This window comes from Phacochoerus africanus, chromosome 4 (assembly GCF_016906955.1).
Source record: "Phacochoerus africanus isolate WHEZ1 chromosome 4, ROS_Pafr_v1, whole genome shotgun sequence".
Taxonomy (NCBI): Eukaryota; Metazoa; Chordata; class Mammalia; order Artiodactyla; family Suidae; genus Phacochoerus; species Phacochoerus africanus.
The window spans coordinates 68,923,167-68,947,769 of NC_062547.1; the positions used below are offsets into that span (position 1 = coordinate 68,923,167).

Genomic DNA, 24,603 nt, shown 5'->3' on the forward strand with positions numbered 1-24,603 from the left:
CTGCTAGCTTCCATGTCTCTTCCTAGGTGGGGGTGGCCAGCCTGAAAAGATAAAGCTAATGCTTTTTCAGGAGAAGTGTGATGACAAGTTAGGAATGTGGGCTCAATGTCACTGTTTCAGTTTATGAAGCCCATTCCAAGATCAATCTCTTTGAAAAATGGGGTAAATGAGAGAAAATACTTTTTAAAAATGTCAGGACCCTGTTGTGGTTCAGGAGGTTAAGAACCTGAATAGTATCCATGGGGATGCGGGTTCAATCACTGGCCTCACTAAGTGGCTTAAGAAACCAACATTGCTGCAAGCTTCAGCATAGGTCGCAGACGTGGCTCAGATCCGGATTTGCTGTGGCAGCTGCAGCTCTCATTCAGTCCCTAGCCTGTGAACTTCCATATGCCACAGGCGCAGCCATAAAAAGGAAAAAGAAAAAAAAATTGTCGGGATAACATAATATACACATAAAATAATAAGAACATTTTTTTTTTTTTTGCCGCACCCACAGCATATGGATGTTCCCAGGCCAGGGATTGCATCCAAGCTGCAACTGCAGCAATCCAGATCCATAACCCACTGCACTGGGCTGAGGGTCAAACCCATGCCTCTGCAGGAACCCAAGCTGCTAAGTTGGATTCTTAATGCACTGCCCCACAACAGGAACTGAAGAATCTTGATATATGAAGTCTTTGGTTATGACTATTGCATGATTTTCATTCCATTTAATCCAGAGTAAAACAAACACACAACCAAACTAAAGGGAAGAATATCAATATTTGAGAGGAGAATTTGAGGGGAAACCATGCTACATGTGATGTAAGTGCTTCAGAAATAGTATTGAGCATTGACAGAATGGCTGTAAAAATTCTGGCCAAAGATAGACCTTTATGGACTGCAAATATGAAAGAAAATTAAAAAGGAATTACTGAGGAGATTGTTGAGGACAAACTGATACAAAAACAAATAAAAGGAAAGGCATAGGTGCTTTGAAAAGAGAAATGAAGCCTGTGCTTTAGAATCAAAAAAGAATCAGGAAGTTTAAATTCATAGCATTTCCCTTGGGCCTCACAAGGTCACTTAGTTCTGAAGCCAGTGGCCCATCACCCACAAGGGGCTCCTCGACTGAGCAGCCTTACCAGGGCTCCCTTCACATCCTTGTTCCTCAGGCTGTAAATGAAGGGGTTCAGCATGGGGGTGAGCACGGTGTACATCACTGAGGCAATGGAGCTTCTCTGGGGAGAATGAAACACGTCAGAACTGAGGTAGACTGCCAGGCTTGTCCCATAGTACAAGGAGACCACAGAGAGGTGAGACCCACAGGTGGAAAAGGCTTTATATTTTCCCTCTATAGAGGACATTTTCATTAAAGAGGAGACAATTTGGAAGTAAGAGAAAAAGATTCCAGTGAGGGGAAACACACCCAGCAGGACAGTTGTCACAAGCAAGAAGATGTCATTGATGAGGGTATCTGAGCAGGCCACCTTGAGAATCTGAGTCAGTTCACAGAAGAAATGTGGGATTTCCGTGCCTACACAAAAGGTCAGCTGCATCAACAGTAGAAGATGAATAAGGGCAACCCAGAAAATGACAAACCAACACATCAGAACCAGGAGGACACAGAGGCGGGCGTTCATGATGACCATGTAGTGCAAGGGGTGGCAGATGGCCACAAAACGGTCATAGGCCATCACGGTCAGGAGGAAACCATCCATTCCAGCAAAAATCATAAAGAAATACACCTGAGTGAGGCATCCTACATGGGAGATGTCTTTTCTCTGTGCCTGGATGTTCACTAGCATCTTCGGGACAGTGGTAGAGACGAAACAGATGTCAACAAAGGACAGGTTGGAAAGGAAGAAGTACATGGGGGTGTGGAGGCGGGAGTCAGAGCTAATGGCCCGGATGATGAGCAGGTTCCCAAGCACGGTGACCAGGTACATGGACAGTAACACTCCAAAGAGGAGTGGCTGCAATTCAGGATCCTCTGAGAGGCCCAGGAGGAAGAACAGTGATACTCCTGTGTGGTTTCCTGCTCCCATGTAGCTGGTGTGTCTGCTAGAGAAGGAGGCAAAAGCAATATTCAGCTAATAGCCAAGTAGTACCTTAGCTAGTATCACCATTATGATTCCACTTTTTGGTTGATATCCTTCACCCAGTGTTAGTCCTTCCAATGACAGTGATTCCTTCAACCAAACGGCAGACCCTTTTCACTTTAAATGTAATTACATAGCTGTTTTAAAATTTGGGGAGTTCCCATCATGGCTCAGTGGTTACCAAATCCAACTAAGAACCATGAGCTTGCAGGTTTGATCCCTGGCCTTGCTCAGTGGGTTAAGGATCCAGCATTGCCGTGAGCTGTGGTGTAGGTTGCAGACGCGGCTCAGATCCCGCGTTGCTGTGGCTCTGGAGCAGGCAGACAGCTACAGCTCCGATTCAACCCCTAGCCTGGGAACCTCCATATGCTGTGGAAGGGGCCCTAGAAAAGGCAAAAAAAAAATTTTTTAATAAAATAAAATTTTGCAGAAAAAAAATGTTATCTGCTACTCATGGGTTCTAATTCTTTGTCGTCGATAATGAAGTATAGCTAATGTACAGTGTTGTGATATTTTCTGCTATTCTTCAAAGTAATTCAGTTATACATACATATACACATTCTTTTTTATATCCTTTCCCATTGTGGTTTATCTCTGGATATTGAATATAGTTCCCTGTGCCCTACAGTAAGATATTGCTGTTACTCACTGGTTTTAATTCTAACTGAAGACATGGATGTAAATTGATTTCTTCTGTGACATGATTGAGGACATTTAATATCTTTTCTTTTTGTTCTCTATATTTCCTTCATTCAAATATCTAAATAACAGTTGCCAAGACAAGGATTCTCCACTCAGATAAACTTAACTCTATGATCTGATACTTCCTATTGTTGTGATAAGTTAACTCTCAAGTGCCTTGAGTGCCTTATTATTTTTTTATTTTCTAGAAATGTGGTTACTGCTGGTACCTTTTTTGTGAGGATTGAAAATGTCTTTGTGGGAGTTCCCGTTGTGGCTCAGTGGTTAACAAATCCAACTAGGAACCATGAGGTTGTGGGTTTGATCCCTGGCCTTGCTCAGTGGGTTAAGGATCCAGCATTGCCATGAGCGGTGGTGTAGGTTGCAGACACAGCTTGGATCCCGCATTGCTGTGGCTCTGGTGTAGGCCGGCAGCTACAGCTCTGATTGGACCCCTAGCCTGGGAACCTCCATATGCCACGGGAGCGGCCCTAAAAAACACAAAAAGACAAAAAAAAAGTCTTTGTGCATAGTAGGATCCCAGTAAGTGATAGCTATGATTACTACTAATCTGTTACTTTTATATCAGTTATTTTCTATACATAAATTTTCCAGAGTGTGATATGGAAATGTCATTTAGAAAATGGGATCTTTGGAGTTCCTATGTGGCTCAGTGGGTTAAGGATCCAACACGTCATTGCTGCCACTCAGGTCACCATTGTGCAGGTTCCATGCCTGGCCCTGGAACAAACAAAGAAAAAGGGATTCCTTTTTTTTTTTTTTTTTTTGGTCTTTTTGTCTTTTTAGGGCCTCTGCAGTATATGGAGGTTCCCAGGCTAAGGGTCCAATCAGAGCTGTAGCTGCCAGCCTACACTAGAGCCACAGCAACTCGGGATCCAAGCCATGTCTGCTACCTACACCACCGGATTCTTAACCCACTGAGAAAGGCCAGGGATCGAACCTGCATCCTCATGGATGCTAGTCAGGTTCACTAACTGCTGAGCCATGATGGGAACTCCAGAAAAGGGGAACTTGAGTTAGAATTCCTGCAATAGAATTTTGGTCCACCAACAAACTCGCTATCTGTGTGACCTCAACAGAGAGAGTTATTTATTTATTTACCCCTTTTTAGGGGCACACATGCAGCATATGGAAGTTCCAAGGCTCAGGGTTGAATCGGAACTGCAGCTGCCAGCCTATGCCACAGCCACAGCAACGCCAGATCCGAGTCACTTCTGCGACTTACACTGCAGCTCACAGCAATGCAAGATCCTTAATCCACTGAGCAAGGCCAAGGAATAAACCCACATCCCTCATGGATACTAGTCAGGTTCGTTACCACTGAGCCACGATGAGAACTCCCTCAACATAACTCATAACTCATAACACATAACTCATAACTCATAACTGCAGATAACTCACCTCTACAATGGGAGAAATAAATATTCTCTACACAGTAAGACTGATAAGTGAATTAAAAGCATATGATTTTTCTAGTGTAGTTCTTTGACATGCAGCAGACATTTGATAAATGTGAGCTTCTTAACAAAACAATAAATCATCTTCCAAGATGGTGACTGATCATTATTCCCCTTAAACAGGGCAGACATCAAATATGGAATTCTGATCACTATAAATACAAGTCTATCACCACTTTTGATGTCCATAGAGCACTGCTAATTAATGAAGATCCCTACAGCTCCATCTTTCAGGTTCTGCTTGCCACATGGATTCTTTCAAGAAAGGGGGAATGCATGTTGGACTACACTGGTAAGACGGGGAAGCAAAAATCACACAAGCCTGAAATAAAATGCAATGGACATGTGAGAATGTCAACTCGCATGTATTGTTCTTGAGGGGGAATGTGTTGTGTCAAAAATCAGCACATTTAATCATAAAAAAAAGAGAAAGAGAGAGATTATTTGAAATATTCCAAGCTTCTGCAAAGCAAATCAAACAAATCATCCTTAAAAAATAAAAGGAAAATTCAAGATGAATATAAATGTTTTCATTCTCCATGGTAGAAGAGTTCAGCATGATTATGCCGAGAGAATGCAATCAATACTTTTATAAATAAGCAAAGTGAAGATTTATTAAGTGATAGTACACTGTCAGAAGTGGGAGTGAGAGAGCTTAGGTGAGCAGCTGCCAAGAAGGCAATAATTAAAGAGAAAAAAAATGAGGACCAATTTAGTCTGGAGATATGGGTAGAAAAGGCCTGAGATACAAATATTACGCTGTGAGAGGAAGGATGGGTAAATTTTAATCAGAAACAATAAGGAGATCCAAGTATTTGGGGCTGAATGTTAATTCACTGTTTCCCGGCAGGTTGGTGAGCTTGGTATCAGAAGAGATAAGAGAGGCCAGTGAGATGGAGAAGAGAGTGAGGGTCAGGAGGACAAAGTGTGAGGTCCACAAGTTGAGCTTCCTGTACTACTGTTGCTGTGCCTCTAGTAATTTTATATTTATTTGTGGGCCAGAGGTCATGACTGGTTTTGCCTATCATTGTCTCTCTAAGGATTTATATGGCTCCTGGCACATAGTAGGTGCTCAACACATGCAAATGTTAGCTATGTAATAAAGATTGAAACAAAAAGCATCACTATAACACAAGAACCCTCCAAGTTCATCCTATGCCTGAATATAGACACAAAATAGAATAGCAAAATTAAATAAAGTGTGTTCATATAATTAACAAATTCCTACTTTAGGGATGGGTATCTGGGTTAGATCTAGAATGTCCGGGAACAAATTCATCTCAAAAATGTGAAAATGAAGAGGAATCCCAACAGTAATTACAGTCTAAAATGCATTTAAGATAAATGTAAGAGCCCCCTTAATATAATTAACAGCGAGAACAGAGCATTTTGCTAAATAAAAGTAATTAAGGACAATTTCTTAACCCAGCAAAGAACAGCTATTTTAAAAACTGAAGCAAACAGGATATTCTACATGAAAACACCAATATATTTGTGTCAAATTCATGAACAGGACAAGGCAGTCTATTCCAACTTCCATTACTGGATATTCCCTGAAACATTTAAAGATAATGGTAAAATGAAAAAATGCAGTTAGCCTAAGTCATTAACACCAAAAATAATCAGATTGTAGATGATACTGTGGACACAAGGTGAAATACAATAACATCAATACAAAGGTATCAGTTCCTAGTGGTGAGTTGAATCTGCTGCAAAAACAGGGGATCTAATAGAAAAATCAAATCACATAAAGAACAAAATATAAAATAATTCATGCAGAATAAATTTCCAGTGAGTAGCTAATGAGCAAGTGATTTGACAGGAAATCAAAGAAGAGCCTACAATTCTAGGAAATCTTTAAGAAAAGGGGGAGACCATGTGGAAAACTACTCTTACTAGAGAGAACATCAAGATTCCAAAAAAGAAGAAATAGGACTGGTTACCTACAAACTACAGAGGCTTCAGAATCATAGACTAAATAAATATGGGACAATCTCAGTGTCACTATTCTAGAGATAAAGACCAGGAGTCCCCATTGTGGCTCAGTGGTAATGACCCAACTAGTATCCATTAGGACACAGGTTTGATCCCTTGCCTCAATCAGTGGGCTAAGGATCTGGCGTTGCCATGAACTGTGATGTAGATTGCAGACAAGGCTCCTATCCTGTGTTGCTGTGGCTGTGGTGTAGGCCGGCAGCTGCAGCTCCATTTTGAACCCTAGCCTGGGAATTTCCATATGCCTCAGGTGTGCCCCCCCCCCAAAAAAAACAAAATACATAAAAAATTTTTTAAATAAAAATTTTAAAAATAGAGGTAAAGACCAGTACCCAACCTCTCTCCTCTTTTCCTTCTCACTCCAGCCACCCTTACTGAGCAACACACAGACCCTCTCTGATGGTTATCACTGAAGCTTTCCATTCTCTGCAGTCTGTCTCTGCGAAGACTATTTAGATTTTCACCGAGGCTGGGATCAGAGAATTATAGGAAAGGGGCAAAAACGCATGTTATTATCATCTCAAGTGTTGAATTCTCAGAGCTCCTCATTAAATAAATTGTTCTGGTGACTTTCCTCTCTCCAAACAACTCAACTCCCTTGAGGTACAAAGGGAAATGTTTGATTTCTACAAGAGTCAAAAATGGAAGACTTTCCCAATATTGGGGGCTGGGGAGAGGCTCAGCTCATTACCTCTAAATTAGGGGCAGGGGCAACAATTAACCAAGCAGGGCGGGTTGAAGAGTGAGTATTGAGGAAATATACTTGGCAAATATAAATCATCCATACAGCTTGTCAAGGAAAGGAAGATCAGAGATAAAATATAGCCTAAAGGGAGTATCAAATATGAGGGAGTTAAACCAAAATGTAATGGAAGGTATGGGAACACACTTAATTTCAAAAAGAATATTAATATTTAGTACAAGATTTGAATACACGGAATTTCTGGGTACTTGAATCACAGGATGCCTTATACACTTCAAACCAAGTACAATCATAATATGAATTATCTCCAATTTTGCGACATGGTTCCAGAAGTCAAAGGTTGAAAGCAGAGGTTCAGCCATGTGGGGAGTTTGTGGTCCAGGTGTCCACATTTCTGGCCTCTGCAGGTTGAAATGTCTTGACACCTAAAAAGAGAGCCCTTCCAGAGACATAGCCAAAGTCCCATTGAACCTCAACCTATGCCACTGCCTAACATTCCAAGTTCTTCATGTCAAGAACAGGAGTCATCCTCCAGGCAGGGATAATTGACCCTGGTGATCACTGTCACTGTGTGACCGTGGCAGTGGGCAGGCACTGGAACCCTGCTGTATTCAGTCTGTGGCTGAGAGCAGGAGTAAACTCAGGGCAAACACAGTGGTGGATCCAGATGGCTGCGGGTCAGATATGCTCCCACAGCAAGAGATCTGAGTGCTATCACCTTGGTTAAAACAGCTTCCTTTAGCTGAGTGCAGTTCTCAAAGAGAAGGCTCAGATGGAGTTCCTGTCGTGGTGCAGTGGTTAATGAATCTGACTAGGAACCATGAGGTTGCGGGTTTGATCCCTGATCTTGCTCGGTGGGTTAAGGAGCCGGCATTGCCCTGAGCTGTGGTGTAGGTTGCAGACACAGCTTGGATCCTGCGTTGCTGTGGCTCTGGCATAGGCCTGTGGCTACAGCTCCGATTCAACCCCTAGCCTGGGAACCTCCATATGCAGTGGGAGCAGCCCAAGAAATGGCAAAAAGACAAAAAAAAAGAGAGAGAGAGAGAAAGAGAAGGCTCAGAGCTATTAGATGGCTATACTCCCTAAACCTAGAAAAATAACCCTTTAATTCTGAAGGGAGAAGGGGGCAACACAGCACAAGATTCAATACAGTTTGGATCGTGATCTGCAACAACATGGACAGTGTCCCAAGAGAGATTATTTGGGATATGTGGGGGTCAGAAGTTGGGAAAATCTTTCCTTGGAAGTGAGAGCCAAACCAAGAAATGAAGCATTGTAAGTCTGAACCAAGCATAATCTTGGTTTTTTTGGCCTGCTTCTCTATAAAGCTCCAACTCTCTCTACTACTGCTGCCAATAAGACAGGACACTGCACCAAAACACACCACTAACAGCTGGAACTTATTAGAGTGTGTTACAAAGGCACTGCAAGCTGAACCTTTCAAGGTCAAGTTAACATTTTTTCTTCCTTCGTTCCTTCTTCTCCAAACATGTTATACAGAGAGAGTAACACCATAGAGAACATGAAGAGATCTACACGTGGAATTGTCCTAAATGGTTCAGTAACTACAACACTATGTTAAAATAGTTTTCCTAATTAGTCTTACTTTTCTATTGGCACTTAAAGTCTAGTTTTACCATTTATATATTATTTTCTTTCTCCTAATAGAATGTACTCTATGAAATTTTGGCCTTCATTTTGTTCTACCTAGAACATAACAGTTAATAAATATTTAAAGGCAGGAGTCAGTTCACACATCATTTCTATTACAAGAATTAGACATAAACAATAAACTGGTTCTGGCTTCTTGAAAAAACAAAAACAAAAAAAGAAAACCAAAAAATGAACTTAGGAGAACAGAAATGTTTCGATTATTCTCTCTTTTCTCCTCTTTTTTTTTTTTTTTGGCCACCCCAGGGCATGTGGAGACACTGCCCATCCTGCTGCACCACAATGATAGCTCATTTCCTCTTCTTTGCCTGATAATACACATTATGTACACAAATTGAACTCTGTAACTATCAGAAATTTATATAATGGAATCCCCTTATTTCTCCCTGTAATCCATCTATTAATTTTCAGAATGTCTTGTTTTCCATATAACTTTGACATGTCAATTTTAGGTAATTTTTCTTTAGGTAAATCCAAGGAAAAACCCCAGATTTAATAGAAGGGTGAAAAATGAAATATAAAAGGAAACAAAACTATGGTGAAGACAGCATTAGGTTCCTCCTCTTCAGCGTGGTTCCCACATGATTAATAAAAGGGAATAGTTAGAGAAGGGTATATTCCACACATCTTGGGTACTATTATGGACTGAGCTGTGGTCACTCAAAATTCATATGTTGATGTCTTAAATCTCAGTGCTTCAGAATGTAATTGTATTTGGAGAAAGTGCCTTTAAAGTGGTAATTAATTTAAAATGAGGGCATTAGATTGTGTCCCAAATTCAATCTCTCTGGTGTCCTTATAAGAAGAATAGGGATCACAGAGAGACCAGGACACACACCCTGGGAGGGATAACTGTGGGAAGAGGCAGCAAGAGGGTGGCCATCTGCAATCCATGAGACAGGCCTCAGAGGAAACCAACCATGCTGGTACTTTGATCTTGGACTTCCAGCTTCCAGAATTGTGAGAAATTACATTTCTATTTTTTTTTTTTTTGGTCTTCTTGCTATTTCTTTGGGCCGCTCCCGCAGCATATGGAGGTTCCCAGGCTAGGGGTCGAATCGGAGCTGTAGCCACCGGCCTAAGCCAGAGCCACAGCAACTCGGGATCCCAGCCGCATCTGCAACCTACACCACAGCTCACGGCAACGCCAGATAGTTAACCCACTGAGCAAGGGCAGGGACCGAACCCACAACCTCATGGTTCCTAGTCGGATTCGTTAACCACTGCGCCACGACGGGAACTCCAAGAAATTACATTTCTATTAAATCACCCAGTCTGGTATTGGTGTTATGGAGCCCAAGAAAACTAATATAGGCACTAATTCAGAAATCCTCTTGCCCCAGATTTCACTCCAGCCATGTCTGCTGCAGTTATTTCAGTGGAAGATGTGACAAGCTTTGCCCACGCCAGCTGGCAAGAACCTTGCCACAGGCCCATGCCATATACCTCCTGCTTCCTTCCTTGAAGCTTCTCTGATACCACAATATAAGATATCTGAAGAAGTATGCTCTGTATTCAGAAGTGTACAACTCAGAAATGTGGGCATGCTAATCCCTCCTGGACCACTCTTGGCCAATTGAACAAATGAACTGAAGTCTATGCATCTACTGAGTGGAAAGTTCTGAGACATAGATCATGATGTCATCCATAAAGTCAAAATGAAACAGATCACCTAGAATGGTTTGGCTTTCCTTCTTTCTCTGGAAGGTAATAATATGATATTACATAATATCATATTATAACAGAATATCATGTTCTGTTTCTCTGGAGAACTCTAATACAATATCCAAGAGAAATGTAAACATATCCACATAAAAGGACATACATAAATTTTCATGGAAACATTACTCATAATATCCACAAAGTGGAACAACCAAACCTGCCTCAACTTATGAATAAATAAAATATAACATATTCATACTATAAGATATCAATCTGCAATACAAAGAAATTATATATGTCACAACACATATGAATCTTTAAAATATGCTAAATAGGAAAAAATGGAAGATAAACAGATGGCCAGCAAACACATGAAAAAATGTTCAACATCGCTGATTATAAGAGAAATGCAAATCAAAACTACCATGAGATATCACCTCACACCAGTCAGAATGGCCTTCATTAATAAGTCCACAAATAACAAGTGCTGGAGGGGCTGTGGAGAAAAGGGAACCCTCCTGCACTCTTGGTGGGAATGTCAACTGGTACAGCCACTATGGAGAAAAGTTTGGAGATACCTTAGAAATCTATACATAGAACTTCCATATGATCCCGCAATCCCATTCTTGGGCATCTATCCGGACAAAACTCTACTTAAAAATGCACCTGCATGTTCATTGCAGCCCTATTCACAATAGCCAGGACATGGAAACAACCCAAATGTCCATCAACAGAGGATTGGATTTGGAAGAAGTGGTATATATACACAATGGAATACTACTCAGCCATCAAAAAGAATGACATAATGCCATTTGCAGCAACATGGATGGAACTAGAGACTCTCATCCTGAGTGAAATGAGCCAGAAAGACAAAGACAAATACCATATGATATCACTTATAACTGGAATCTAATATCCAGCACAAATGAACATCTCCTCAGAAAAGAAAATCATGGACTTGGAGAAGAGACTTGTGGCTGCCTGATGGGAGGGGGAGGAAGTGGGAGGGATCGAGAGCTTGGGCTTATCAGACACAACTTAGAATAGATTTACAAGGAGATCCTGCTGAATAGCATTGAGAACTATGTCTAGATACTCATGTTGCAACAGAACAAAGGGTGGGGGAAAAAATGTAATTGTAATGTATACATGTAAGGATAACCTGCTCCCCCTGCTGTACAGTGGGAAAATAAAAAAAATTATAAAAAAATAAAAAAATAAAATGTTTGTGTTTTCCATTGCACTAAAAAAATAAATAAATAAAACCATATAAAACTGAAAAAAAAAAAAGAAATAAGGCGAAATGAAGGTTAGAGTGAAGTAAGAGTTTTAACTAAGGGATTCCCCCCCCCTTGGCTGAAAAGGCAGCTGCAAACCTTTTCAGCTATGCTGGCCTCATTCCATCCTTCATGTAATTATGTAGCAACTATGTACCCTATGTCCAATCCAACAACCCTGCTAATCATGTTCCCAGCTTTGCTTATCAGTTCCCCTTCCTTAACCTTGCTTGCTCAGTTTTTTAGGGAGGAAAACCATCTGCTCACAGAGGGGGAGGTCTGGGGCTGCTTGCATGGCAAAAACAAGACCCTGTATTGTATAGAAGCTGCTGAGAATAAAGACCTGGTGCTCAGACTCTGGAGGTGACTCCCCTGAGCCTGGCACCAGTGCTAAGCACACCTTGCTTTCCAGCATCTCTGAGTGCCATTTGTCTCCTTCCACTGCCATGGTTTCTCCAGTTTCTGCAACAGGAGGATTGACTGAATGGAGGAGATAGACCATCTCTTGGATTGGCAGGCTTATTGATACAGAATATTATTATCAATTAAAATTAGTAATTAATCTAGTAATATTATTCTAAGGGCTCCATTAATATTCTAAGGGCTGGCAGAAAGAAAAGCTTTTGAAGATCATTCTGTCAGGTGAGTACCCACTCTCAGCCTGCCTATTTGACCTCCAACCCCGTGCTGGCCCTTGTCCCTCACCATCAAAGGTTGCAGGTTATGGGCCCCGCTCTATGCTCGTAGCCTCGCCCCCAGGCCTAGGTCTAACCTCAGCCTTGTCGGTTACGCACGTTTCTACCTCCAGGCCGCTCTCTGAGCCTACCCGTAGACCACCAGAGCGAACCCGTGAGGAGAATCTAAAATTACCCTCCTAACACTGGACACCAGGATTCCCAGCCAGAGCCCCACCCACCATGGCCCAGGCAGGAAGCGGAAGTGGCGTCATTGGCCCGCGGCGTCTTTTCTTCCTGCAGCTCCTGCAACTCGTGGAGCGAGTTGTCCTGGTCGTCGTGCGGTTCTGCCTGCGCTTAGTGAGGCTCCCGTCAAGGGAGGCTCTGGGATGCAAGGAGGGCGTAAAAAGACATGGTTGGCCCAAGCCGCGGTGAGCTCTCCTTAGAGAGGCCTGGCTGCTCCGCTCGTGTCCGCGGAGACTTGAACCTCGGCGTTCAGCCGGGACGTTTGTGCGGTAAGGGCACTTCCGCCGGGTGTCTTCAGTCACTGTGCTTCCCTGTTGGAAAGCTTCCAGTGAGGTTTTTTTTTTTCAATGACTTTCCTCCCCGAGGGAAAAGAATTTCTTCTGTCCAGTCAGCGTTGCTCCGACACCACGTTCTCCTTGTGTCACGAAACTGATGGTTCTGCCGTGTTCCTCTGAGTGTTAAGGAAAAGTTGGCTTAAAGGGCCTTTTCGAATGAAAAAAGAATGTTTCATTTGAGGTTTGACTTTGTCTTCGCATGGTCTTTATTTTTGAATATTACATAGAGATAGATGTGTCAAGAGTGTGCATCTTTCTGTATATACATATAAACCTATGCAGATCACAGATCTTTATTCTTTTTTAAAAAATAAAAAGCAGGAGTTCCCGTCGTGGCGCAGTGGTTAACGAATCCGACTAGGAACCATGAGGGTGCGGGTTCGGTCCCTGCCCTTGCTCAGTGGGTTAACGATCCGGCGTTGCCGTGAGCTGTGGTGTAGGTTGCAGACGCGGCTCGGATCCCGCATTGCTGTGGCTCTGGTGTAGGCCGGTGGCTACAGCTCCGATTCAACCCCTAGCCTGGAAACCTCCATATGCTGCGGGAGCGGCCCAAGAAATAGCAACAACAACAACGACAACAAAAAGACAAAAAACAAAAAAAATAAATAAATAAAATAAAAAGCAAGCGTTCTTAGCCATCTCGTGGTCTGAGCTCTCTAGTGCAGTACATTACATAGAGTCAAAAACGGGCCTCCAGGAGATGTGAAGGCGGCTTTAAGATATGAGGTCCAGAATGAGGTACCATAAACGGGGAGTGTTTGGAATAATGTGGGTTTTGTCCACATTGGGGGGGGAATAAAATCTTAAACCCCAAAAAAATGTGAACATCCAGAACAATGAATGTTCGTTGTAGTAGATTAACTTGTATTTAGCATTTTGCAAGTTCTCCACATAGATTTAGGAGTATGTTTTATGGTGAGCTGTTTGAGAGAAGTTGAAAATACATTGAGTACCTGATTCTTGACTTTTAATTATTTGGTACTGCTTCTCCTAAAGATATGGGCATTATTATTCTAAAACCATGATACCATTATTTCACACAAGAAAAGTAAAAATGAAAATATCTTTTAATATCTCCTTTTTTTTTTTTTGCCTTTTTAGGGCCACACCCACGGCAATGGAGGTTCCCAGACTAGGGCTCAGAAAGAGAGCTGCAGCCTTCAGCCTACAGCACAGCCACAGCAACGCCATGTCCAAACAGTGTCTGCGATCTACACCACAGCTCAGGGCAATGCCGGATCCTTAACCTACTTAGGGAGGCCACGGATCCAACTCACATCCTCATGGATACTAGTCGTCGTCTTACCACTGAGCCACAAGAGGAACTCCCTTCTAATTACATACTCTTAAGTACTTCACATGGTTCCAAAATATGTTTTTAGTAGTTTTAGGATCTAGGACCCCCTTAGGGTTTGTATATGACAATTGTTTATGCCTCTTATTTTAGCCTAGATCACTTGCTGTTGTTTGTCTATTATATTCATTGACTGTTTATATTGTCTCTTGAAGAGTCACACATTTTTATATTTCTATGTTTATTTTCGGTATATTTCAGTTTTCCTTCCTGTCTTGTATTTCCTGTCAGTTGGTAATTGGGTTCAAAGCAGAGGTAGACAAAACTTTTGTCTGAAAAGATCCATATAGTAATTGATTAATTGAAAAACTATGTGGGCTATGAGATACGGATACTCAGCTCTGCCTTTGTAGTGGGAGAACAGCCATAGACTTAAGGAAATGAATGGGCATAACTATGATCCAAAGTCTCCAAAGAAACTCTGTAAAACATTGTGACCAAAATGTGGGTGTCTTGGTGTAGAAGCTTCAAAAGTTCACTTCAAAGCATTTTAAAAGTGATGTTGTGTACTTCAAATTGCATTCCATTGAGAAGATGTAAACTTACAACATCCCCTAGGTAGTATTGCAAAGTTTTATTACTTGCTTAAGGTAGTGATCATCAAAGCTCTTTATCTTTAAAATAGAGACTTTTCCATAAGAATAAAAATGTCATATATGGGGTGATATTTTGAAACTCAAATATCTTGTTCCCCAACAGCCTTTCTATTAGCATCAGCAATAACTTGCAGTGGATAAACTTCTCTATATATTGTTTCACATTTTGAGGTATATTTTCAGGGGGAGCTTCTAGGTTGTTTTTCTAAGTAAAAGGGTAAATGTAGGAAGTTCTCCTGTGGCACAGCAGGTTAAGGATCCAGTGTTGTCACTACAGCGGCTCTGGTTGCTGCTATGGCACATGTTTGATCCCTGGCCCAGGAACTTCCACATGCATGTGGCAAAAACAAACAAACAGAAAGACTGACTGTGTAAGAATTAGCAATATTGGAAAGGATGGGAATAGTAGGTAGGGAAAATTTTGTATATTTGGATGAATAACATTTCTGGGGGGGTACATTAAGGCTTACCCCCAGACGTAATGTAATGGTGTATTTGATTGGGAAATTTGCTAAGAGAAGAATTTAGTCTTCACTGTGTAACTGATAGGAAGAAATAATTGTATCTGTTCAAATGATGTGAAGAACAAATAAGAAAAAGTATGAATGTGTTTTAATTTTGTTTTTTTAGCTTTTTAGGGCCACAGGTGCAGCCTCTGAAAGTTCCCAGGCTAGGGGTCGAATCAGAGCTGCAGATGCCAGCCTATGCCATAGCCATAGCAATGCAGGATCTGAACCAAGTCTGCGACCTACACCACAGCTCACAGCAACACTGGATCCTTAACCCTCTGAGTGGGCCAGAGATCTGAACCCGCATCTTCATGGATACTGGTTGGGTTTGTTACCACTGAGCCACAATGACAACTCCTGCTTCAATTTTATAAATAGCAAATCATTTGAGATATTACTCTGATTCAGGGTTGAGCATTTAAAAGTAACGTCATTAAAATTTACCTGTGTTGTTATCAACTTCTTCATTAAAATTTACCTGTGTTGTTATCAATCTTGGCAAATGTTTATATTCATAAACATATAGTGCTTTTTTTTTTTTTTGGTCTTTTTGTCTTTTCTAGGGCAGCACCCATGGCATATGCAGGTTCCCAGGCTAGGGGTCTAATTGGAGCTGTGGCCACCAGCCTCCACCACAGCCACACCAACGCGGGATACGAGCTGCATCCGTGGCCTTCACCACAGCTCACGGCAACACCAGATCCTTAACACACTGAGCGAGGCCAGGGATCGAACCCACAGCCTCATGGTTCCTAGTCCGATTCATTAACCACTGCGCCACGACAGGAACTCCATATAGTGCTTTTGTAGATCACCTAGAAATTCCGTCTCCTATCCAGAGTAACCAATCCTGTATGTGTTCCTGTTATAGGAACACATCTGAGAGCTAGATCACTTAATAGATTCCCCTGGCAATGGACATTGCCAGAAAGGTCTGAAGGGTCCATATGGTTTGTAAATACCCATATTACCTTCTCTTTTTGCCACTTAATGGTACCAGTGCATTAGCTGTGCCTTAGTGAAACAGCTGGTGGGGGTCCTGAAGATAAAATTGGTGAGGGAGCTCCCTGGTGGCTCAGTGGGTTAAGGATCCAGCATTGTCACTGCTTTGGTACAGATTCAGTCCCTGGCCTGGAACTTCTGCATGCTGTAGGTGCAGCGCCCCCCCCAAAAAAAAAAAAAGTTCTGTAAAGTTAGCGAGGCTGTACCCATACTGTGGTTTTTTTTGGGGGGGTGTCTTTTTATTACTCAATGAATTTATTACATTTATAGTTGTACAATGATCATGACAATCCAGTTTTATAGTATTTCCATCCCACATCCCCAGCGCATCCCCAACAGCCCCCAAACTGTCTCCTTTGGAAACCATAAGTTTTTGAAAGTCTATGAGTCAGTATCTGTTCTGCAAAGAAGTTCATTGTGAACTTTGTTCAGATTCCACATGTAAGTGATAGCATTTGATGTTGGTATCTCATTCTTAGACTGACTTCGCAGTAGTTGATTGGGAAGTTTATTCAAGAGACCTTTTTTAATTATTTTTTATTAGAGTATAGTTAATATACAGTGTTGTGTCAATTTCTGTAGTACAGCATAGTGACCCAGTCACATATATATATATTCTCTTTTCTTTTCTTTTCTTTTCTTTTCTTTTTTTTTTTTTTTTTTGGTCCACACCCTCCGCATATGGAGGTTCTTCCCAGGCTAGGGGTCACATCAGAGCTACAGCTGCCGGCCTATGCCACAGTCACAGCAACACAGGATCCAAGCTGCATCTTCGACCTACACCACCCATTGCTTATCCATTCTAAATGTAATAGTTTGTATCTATCACCCCAAAATTCCTAGTCCATCCCACTTCCTCCTCCCCTCCCCTGGCACCTACAAGCCTGCTCTCCATGTCCATGATCTGTTTCTGTTTTGTAGATAGGATCATTTGTGCCCTATTTTATGGCATATGGAGGTTCCCAGACTAGGGGTCTAATCAGAGCTACAGCTGCCAGCCTATGCTACAGCCACAGCAATGCAGGATCATAGCTGTGTCTGCGACCCACACCACAGCTAACAGCAATGCCAGATCCTTAACCCACTGAGCGAGGCCAGGGATCAAACCCGCAACCTCATGGTTCCTAGTTGGACTCTTTTCTGCTGCACCACCATGGGAACTCCTATTCTTTTTCTAATGGGCAGCTTGGCTCACCATCCCCTTTTCTGGCTCCAAATGAGACAGGACTACTCTGGCAATAGTGTGTAGTTAGCTGAGATTTCCTGAGTGTTCAGGGGTATTACTGAGCTAGAGTGAAATGACTTAAAGGTAGTGAATGTGGGAATTAATGGTCATCTCTGCTCATTTTTTTTTCCCTAGGAGTTCTTTCTAAGGACCCTTTCTGCCTTCCTGAGTAAAAGATAGAGCAAGGACAGATTGTGACTGAGTGTTTGAGAAATTGTTTTCAGGTAATAAAAAGTGTATCCTTCTACAAAATGACATAGTGCGTCCATCAGATAGACACATTTTGTTTTGGTAGACCTGTGTCCAGTGCTTCTTAAAGAAATAAAGCAACTACAGGACTGAGTCTTTATTGAATTCCCTCCCAAAGTGAAGGCTCTGACACTGGATGAATGACAGATTACCCTGAATAAGTTCATGTGTTTTAGGTTCCATTAAAGCCATACGTAAGGATATCATCATGAGTGAGTATAAATCGAAAAGAACCTAGGACCAGTGTGTCCCAGGGTAACTGCTGAGAGACCTTGAATCTCTCTGTTGTTGTCTGGGCTCATGTCTCCATTACTCACTGAACACTGGTGGAGGTCTTACTTTACTGAAAATAGTATGTGTGTGTGATGGTTTAGGACTCAGTGACCTTGGCCGATGTGGCTGTGGACTTCACCCAGGAAGAGTGGGCTTTACTGGACTCCTCTCAAAGAAAGCTCTACAGAGATGTTATGCTGGAAAACTACGAGAACCTGACCACAGCAAGTAAGGCTGCCATCATTCCTGTAGCTTCTTAAGGAACAGATATTTGTGATGCACTGACTTGTCATAGGGTGGGTGATGTTAAATCTGAATACAGTGGAAATTAACAGATATTGATCTGTACATGAATGGCTTTTAATTTGGGTGGTTTCTGTGAATATGTGGTTCTAGGACTAAGAGTATCACCATCACTCTTAGAAATGTGCATTCTCAGATGCCACTTACTGACTCAAACTCTGGCTTTGGGGCCCAGTCATCTATGTTGTAACAAACACCAAAGTGTGGCAGCCAAAGTTTGACAGCCATTGGTATACTGGTTTCTCTGTGTGAATGAATATCTGTTTTTGCACTTACTCTCTTTCCCACTTCAAAAAGTCTTAAGCTTTGTAATTGTGTATATATAAGTCTGAGCATGGACTACATTTTTGGAAATATAAAACCTAACTCATTGGATAGTTTCTCATATTTTGCAGGACCTTTTTCTATTAATATATCTTACCTCATGAACAGTCATTCAAGCTCTCTCTCTGATCTCTTGAATGGAACAAGAAGATTTGAGGACAGTGGAGAGCAGAGTAGTCATTCAAGATGAGTAATTTCCTGGTCAGTAAAAATTTCAGTGTCTCTGGAATTATAATGAGGAAACTTGTTAAGATGTGCCTTTTCTCAGAAGGCTGAGGTCATTGGTCTCTGATGTTTTGAGATATATTCAAATTCTCATATTTTCCATTTACTCATAATTTCCTATGAGCTCACAAAGTGGCTTGTTGTATTTCTTTTTTTTTAAGCTTTATTATTTTGACATAGGCTACTTTCCAAACATTCCTACTTTCCTTACTTGATAATATTTTGTATCTTTTCCCCCACCATATTTAATTTTCATATAATTATTTTTGATTAGCTATTGGTATTTGACTCTGAATCCCTGTCATTGTTAAATATGAATATTATTATTTTTAACTCCTTTAACATACGTTCTTTCCACAAACTCTTATGCTTTTTTTTTTTTTTAATGGGAAATGCTACTTAAAACCAAAGACTCAGCAATTCAGCATAATATTCTTGGGGGAAAACCATCTGTTGGAATGGAAACAGCAACATCAGTAAGTTTGAAAAGTGATTATTTCTTTCTTTCTACATTCAGAAAAGCATTCAAATTTTATTAGTTATACCATGAGGACAGCAATAGATGTTCGTGATAGGTGGCATTTACCCAGGGGAAAGCAGTGTCTCTGGTGAGACATGTGAGGGGAAGGAAGCTCAAGTCCTTCTATTCTGCCATCTTGTCTCCACCTCTGATAAATATGGGAACATCCTAAACCAAGTTCAAAACTTGTTCCTTCAGGGTTCACATGAGTCCTCCTTTCCACATATATAATAGGCATTGAAATTTTACAGCAATCCATGAAGCTGTACAGAATTTATTTGAAGGACAGAATAGATGGAACATCATTCTGGCAGAGGGTTTCCATCATTCAACTTGAAAGAAATCAATAGGGCAGAGGTGTATGAATATAAGAGAAATGGTAGCAGTCATCATCATCATTGTAATGATGTTTCAAGTTGGAGCTGAGTAGGATCAATTAATGAGCGTGAGCAGTCTTTGCATCATCATTCATCTATCCATCCACAGGCAAGAATTCACAATGGACAGGAACTCCATAACTCTAAGCAATCCACAATGGACAGGAAATCTATGACTATAAGGAAAGACTTCAGTGAACCCTCGTGCCTCAGGACACATAGGAGAACCCAAAATGGAAGCAATGCTTATGAGGATAATAAGTATGGACAAAATTTCCTTATTGTGCTGAAGAAAACCTCTACTGCTGAGAGGCATTCTATGTTTAATCAGTGTGGAAAAGCTATCAACCTGACTCCAAATATTGTGTACAGGAAAACCAGCATGCAAGAGAAAGCCTTCAAATGCAGTGATGATGAGGAAGGCTGTGTTAATCAGTCTTCCCTTCAGGCACAAGTGATAACTCGTGATGGGGAAAAACTCTATGAACAGAAAGAATGTGAAAGAGCTTCTGTTCATTCCATAAAACATGGTGTACATGTACTAAATCATACTTCAAAAACATGTTATGAATGTAAGAAATGTGGGAAAGTCTATAGATGTTCAGCAAACATTAATATTCACATGCAAGTTCATACTGAAGAGAAACTCTATAAATGTAAGGAATGCAGGAAAAGCTTCAGTAAAGCTTATCTACTTAAAAGGCAAATAAAATCTCATACTCAGGAGAGGCCCTATAAATGTAAGGAATGTGGGAAAGGCTTCAGTAAAGCTCATCTACTTAAAAGGCATATAAAATCTCACACTGGAGAGAGACCTTTTATGTATTAGGAAAGTGGAAAGTCCTAGTCTTATTCCTTAATGATTACATGCAAAATCACAGTGAATTAAAACCACATAAATGATATATGTTGGGAATGTGGGAAAGCCTTCATTACCTTCTCTAGACTTAGAAGAACATATAAAATCTCATAGTGAATAGAGGCCCTTTCCATGTGAGCAATGAAGAAAGTCCTTTAAAGGTTCCTCATGCTTAGTCTGGAACGAACCCTACAAATGTGAGGAATGTGGGAAAGCCATCACTTGGTACTTTAGCCCTGAACATGTATGAACTCATGGTGGAAAGAAACTTAAGGATGTAAACGTGAGACAGCCTTCGGTTATTCCAATTCCCTTTTTTTATTTTTTATTTTTTAATTTTTTTCTCCTTTTGGGAAATGCAAATCAAAACCTCAATTAGATCTCACCTCACACCTCTTAGAAGCATTTTCAGAGACAAGGAATAACAAGTGAGGATATGGAGAAGAGGGCACTCTGAACCCTGTTGATGGGAATATAACTTTGTTCAGCCATTGTATAAAATATGCAAGTTCCTATAAGATTCTACTTTCCTGCTTCTGAGTATATATACAAGGGATATATTAGTATTACGGAGAGCTATCTGCTCTTCCCGTGTTCATTGAAGCATTATTCACAATAGCCAAGATACGGAAACAACCTGAGCAAATGTGAGTTAGATAGATTTAGCCTTGAAAAGAAGGAAATCCTTCCAAGAACAGTTAACTTGAAGGACATTTGCTCAGTGAAATAAGTGAGACAAAAAGGCAAAACGTTGTATGATCTCATATGTGAAATTTTTAAGTAAATAAAATTGGCCAACTCCATAAGGAGACACAGCCATGGAGACTCCATAATTGCCCTGCTGTGAACATAACAGTAATGTGATGGAAATGGGTGCAACTGTTCCCCCAGCTGTGCCTAGGTCATGAAGACATCACATTGGCCTTTTCTATCCCAGAGGGCTTTGGAGCTGGCTGTCTCCCTCAGCCCCCAGTGGTGCCATCCATTGGGTTTCCCATTGATGTCATCCCCTAGTCTTTGGGACCCTGCAGTTATTGGAGTTCTGGTCCTTTCTTCACTCTTTGCCCAGACCTGCCCCTCTCACAGGCAGCTGTCTTCCTCCCACCTTTTCTTCCTCCTGACTTCTTGGCCACTTTTCACATAAAGGGTGGCCTTTGAGTCCCTGGCGGTTGGGACATTACAAAGGAATTTACTGCCCCTGAGCAGTGTGTCTCCAAAGGATGTAACCACCAAAAGGCATCCCTTTAGCATAAGAGCTTTGAGGGGTGTTAATTCATTGGACCTGGGGAGTAAAGCAGTCAGTTTGTATAAGCACTTTAATTCTATTATTTATAGAAGCCTCCTAAAATCACATCTCTAGGGAAAAATTCTAAATTGGCTTGGCTAACAGTGCCTTTCACAGATAACCAGCTCAATAAAATACCCACCCATATATAAAGGATTTTATATGCTTATGGTTTCATTAATAATATTAAATTTATTCATCTGAACCATGTATTTAAAACATTTTTAAACAGACCAGCTAGCAAATAAAAACTCATATTTTAAAATAGCTCTATTTTAAACTTACCACTAAATTCAGACCCTGAACTGAGAGATGTAGTGGATTAAAAAAAGTGAAAAGAAAAAAACTAATACACTCAGCCAGCATTTCACAAAGAAAAATATATATATATCTAATCACCCCACCAATCGATGCCAAGGATCAAACCCACATCCTCAAAGACAATGTATCAGGTTTTTAACCTGCTGAGCCACAGGGAAACTCCAGAGAGTATGCTAATTCTGTTTGTCCTCATTCAGTTTATTTAGTTATTTTTATGGCTGCACCCATGGCATGTAGAAGTTCCCAGACCAGGGATCAAACCTGTGCCACATCAGTGACACCAGATCCTTAACCTGCTGAGCCACCAGGGAACTCCTACTCACTTTAAATTCTGTTATATCTTGGCATGAGTTTTATTCACAGGGATATTGAGAAAATATATAAAACTGGAGTTTTTCATTTATGGAAAGTCCTTAATTTGAGTATCAACATGTAACTATAGCACCAGAGCACTTTTTGTTTTCCTTTGTCTCTACATGGACAAATTTAATAATATCCCCTAGAAGACAGTGTTACATCAAGCAACCTAAGATCCAGTTATGTTACTATGTCTTGGTATCCTTTAACAATCGTGAAGGATTTCAGTTGTCTGTTAGAAATCACTGGGTACCTTCCATGAGCAAGGCTCCTTGTCTGGCAACCAAAAGACACATAATGTTGCCCATGATATGCAAAAATTCTCCAAAAGAAATCAGATCCTATCATCAGACAACAGACTTTAAAGCATTTCTACAGATGGAGTAAATCACATACAAAATTCATATTCTTCAAAATATAAAGTTGAGAGGCATATCCAGTTGACAATATTTTTACAAAATATATAAAGCAATCCTTGACAGAAATGCAAGGAGAAATAGCCCACAATTTCACCTGGGAGACTTAATCACCTCTCTCCTATGTTTTTCCAAACAGTAAAAAAAAAAAAAAAAAAAGATTCAGTTAGGATATAGATGTAAAAATGATGGGCAACTGCCCAATAGATGTTGTTAGTAAACTGTATCTAGTAACTATTAGAACGTGCTAATCTGTGGGTGAGGGTGAGGGAATAGACTAAAAGGTACAAGAGGTCTTTAGGGAAGGTCTTTAGTGCAGGCTGGTGATTACATAAGTATGTGCAGTTTTCAAAATGATTTGCAGATGGAGTTCCCTTGTGGTGCAGTGGGTTAAGGACCTGCCATTGTCACTACAGTAACTTGGGTCACTGCTATGGCAGGAGTTCAATCCCTTGTCTAGGAACTTCTACATGCCACCAGCATAGCCAAAAAAAAAAGAAGTCATTTGTGGAATACTTACATGTGTATTCATTTTACACTAATAGTATCTAAATTTTTTTTAAAGAGTTAAGTATTCTGTGCACTCACCATGAAACTAACCTCAGTTATGGGCTTGTTCAGCACAAGGTCTTCAAGTTTAAGGATTGGTATAAAGTGGTATTAAGTATAATCTGTACTGGGAAATAGCTGGATTTTACCTGTGACCCTGTGTGACTTCAGGGGAACAAAAAAAATTTTTAATAAAAGACATATGCAAAAACTCTCCAAAAGAAAGCAGATTATAATGTCAGACAACATAGACTTCATGGAATGATTTCAGGTTTTAGGTCTCTCATCTGTCATGAATACATCTGGTTCATGAATAACGGATGGTGGACCAACTTTCCATATCTATCATGATTAGAATACGTGTGTGTGTGTGTGTGTGTGTGTGCGCGCACACTGTGCCCAGGACATGCAAAAGTTCCTGGGCCAGGGATCAAATTTGCAGCAACCCAAGCCACTGCAGTGACAATGCTGGATTTTAAACAACAACCAAAAAAAGTTGGCCTTTAAACCACATAAGGTTTAAAACATACCAAATACATGAACATGAAGGAAATATGAAGAACAATTAACAGAAATAAAAAATAAAACTGATAAATAGTTATAAGTGGGTAAATTGTGTGGTATGGGAATTATATTTCAATAAAGCTGTTCCAAAAAACAAGAGAAAAAACATGATAGTACCTACATCATTGAGTAGTTATGTTTAAAAAAAATGTGAAGCACCTAGAGCAATAACATATTAAAAACATTAGCTACCATTATACTTTTACCACTAGTATTAAAATTTAAACTATTGTCATCAAAAGGAAATGTACTGGAGTTCCCGTTGTGGCTCAGCGGGTTTTAAACCTGACTAGTATCCATGAGGATGTAGGTTCCATCCCTGTTCTCTCCAGTGGGTTAAGGACTTGGCATTGCCATGAGCTGTGGTGTAGGTCACAGATGTGGCTCAGATTTGGCATTGCTGTGGCATAGGCTGGGGTCTACAGCTCCAATCATTTGACCCCCTAGCCTGGGAATTTCCATATGCTGTAGGTGTGGCCCTAAAAATAC

The 24,603-nt window shown here is 40.8% G+C and overlaps 1 protein-coding gene across 1 annotated transcript; it reads right to left on the minus strand.

The window, feature by feature from the left end:
- Positions 1–1,091: 1,091 nt before the first annotated feature.
- On the minus strand, positions 1,092–2,030 carry LOC125124674 (olfactory receptor 7D4-like). Its single transcript, XM_047774710.1, has one exon. The coding sequence runs from the start codon at positions 2,028–2,030 to the stop codon at positions 1,092–1,094; it is 939 nt and encodes a 312-aa protein (XP_047630666.1).
- Positions 2,031–24,603: the final 22,573 nt, after the last annotated feature.

Bases quoted from the DNA above. Each gene is read 5' to 3' on its own strand.
- LOC125124674 (XM_047774710.1), bottom strand. From the start codon at position 2,030: ATGGGAGCAGGAAACCACACAGGAGTATCACTGTTCTTCCTCCTGGGC.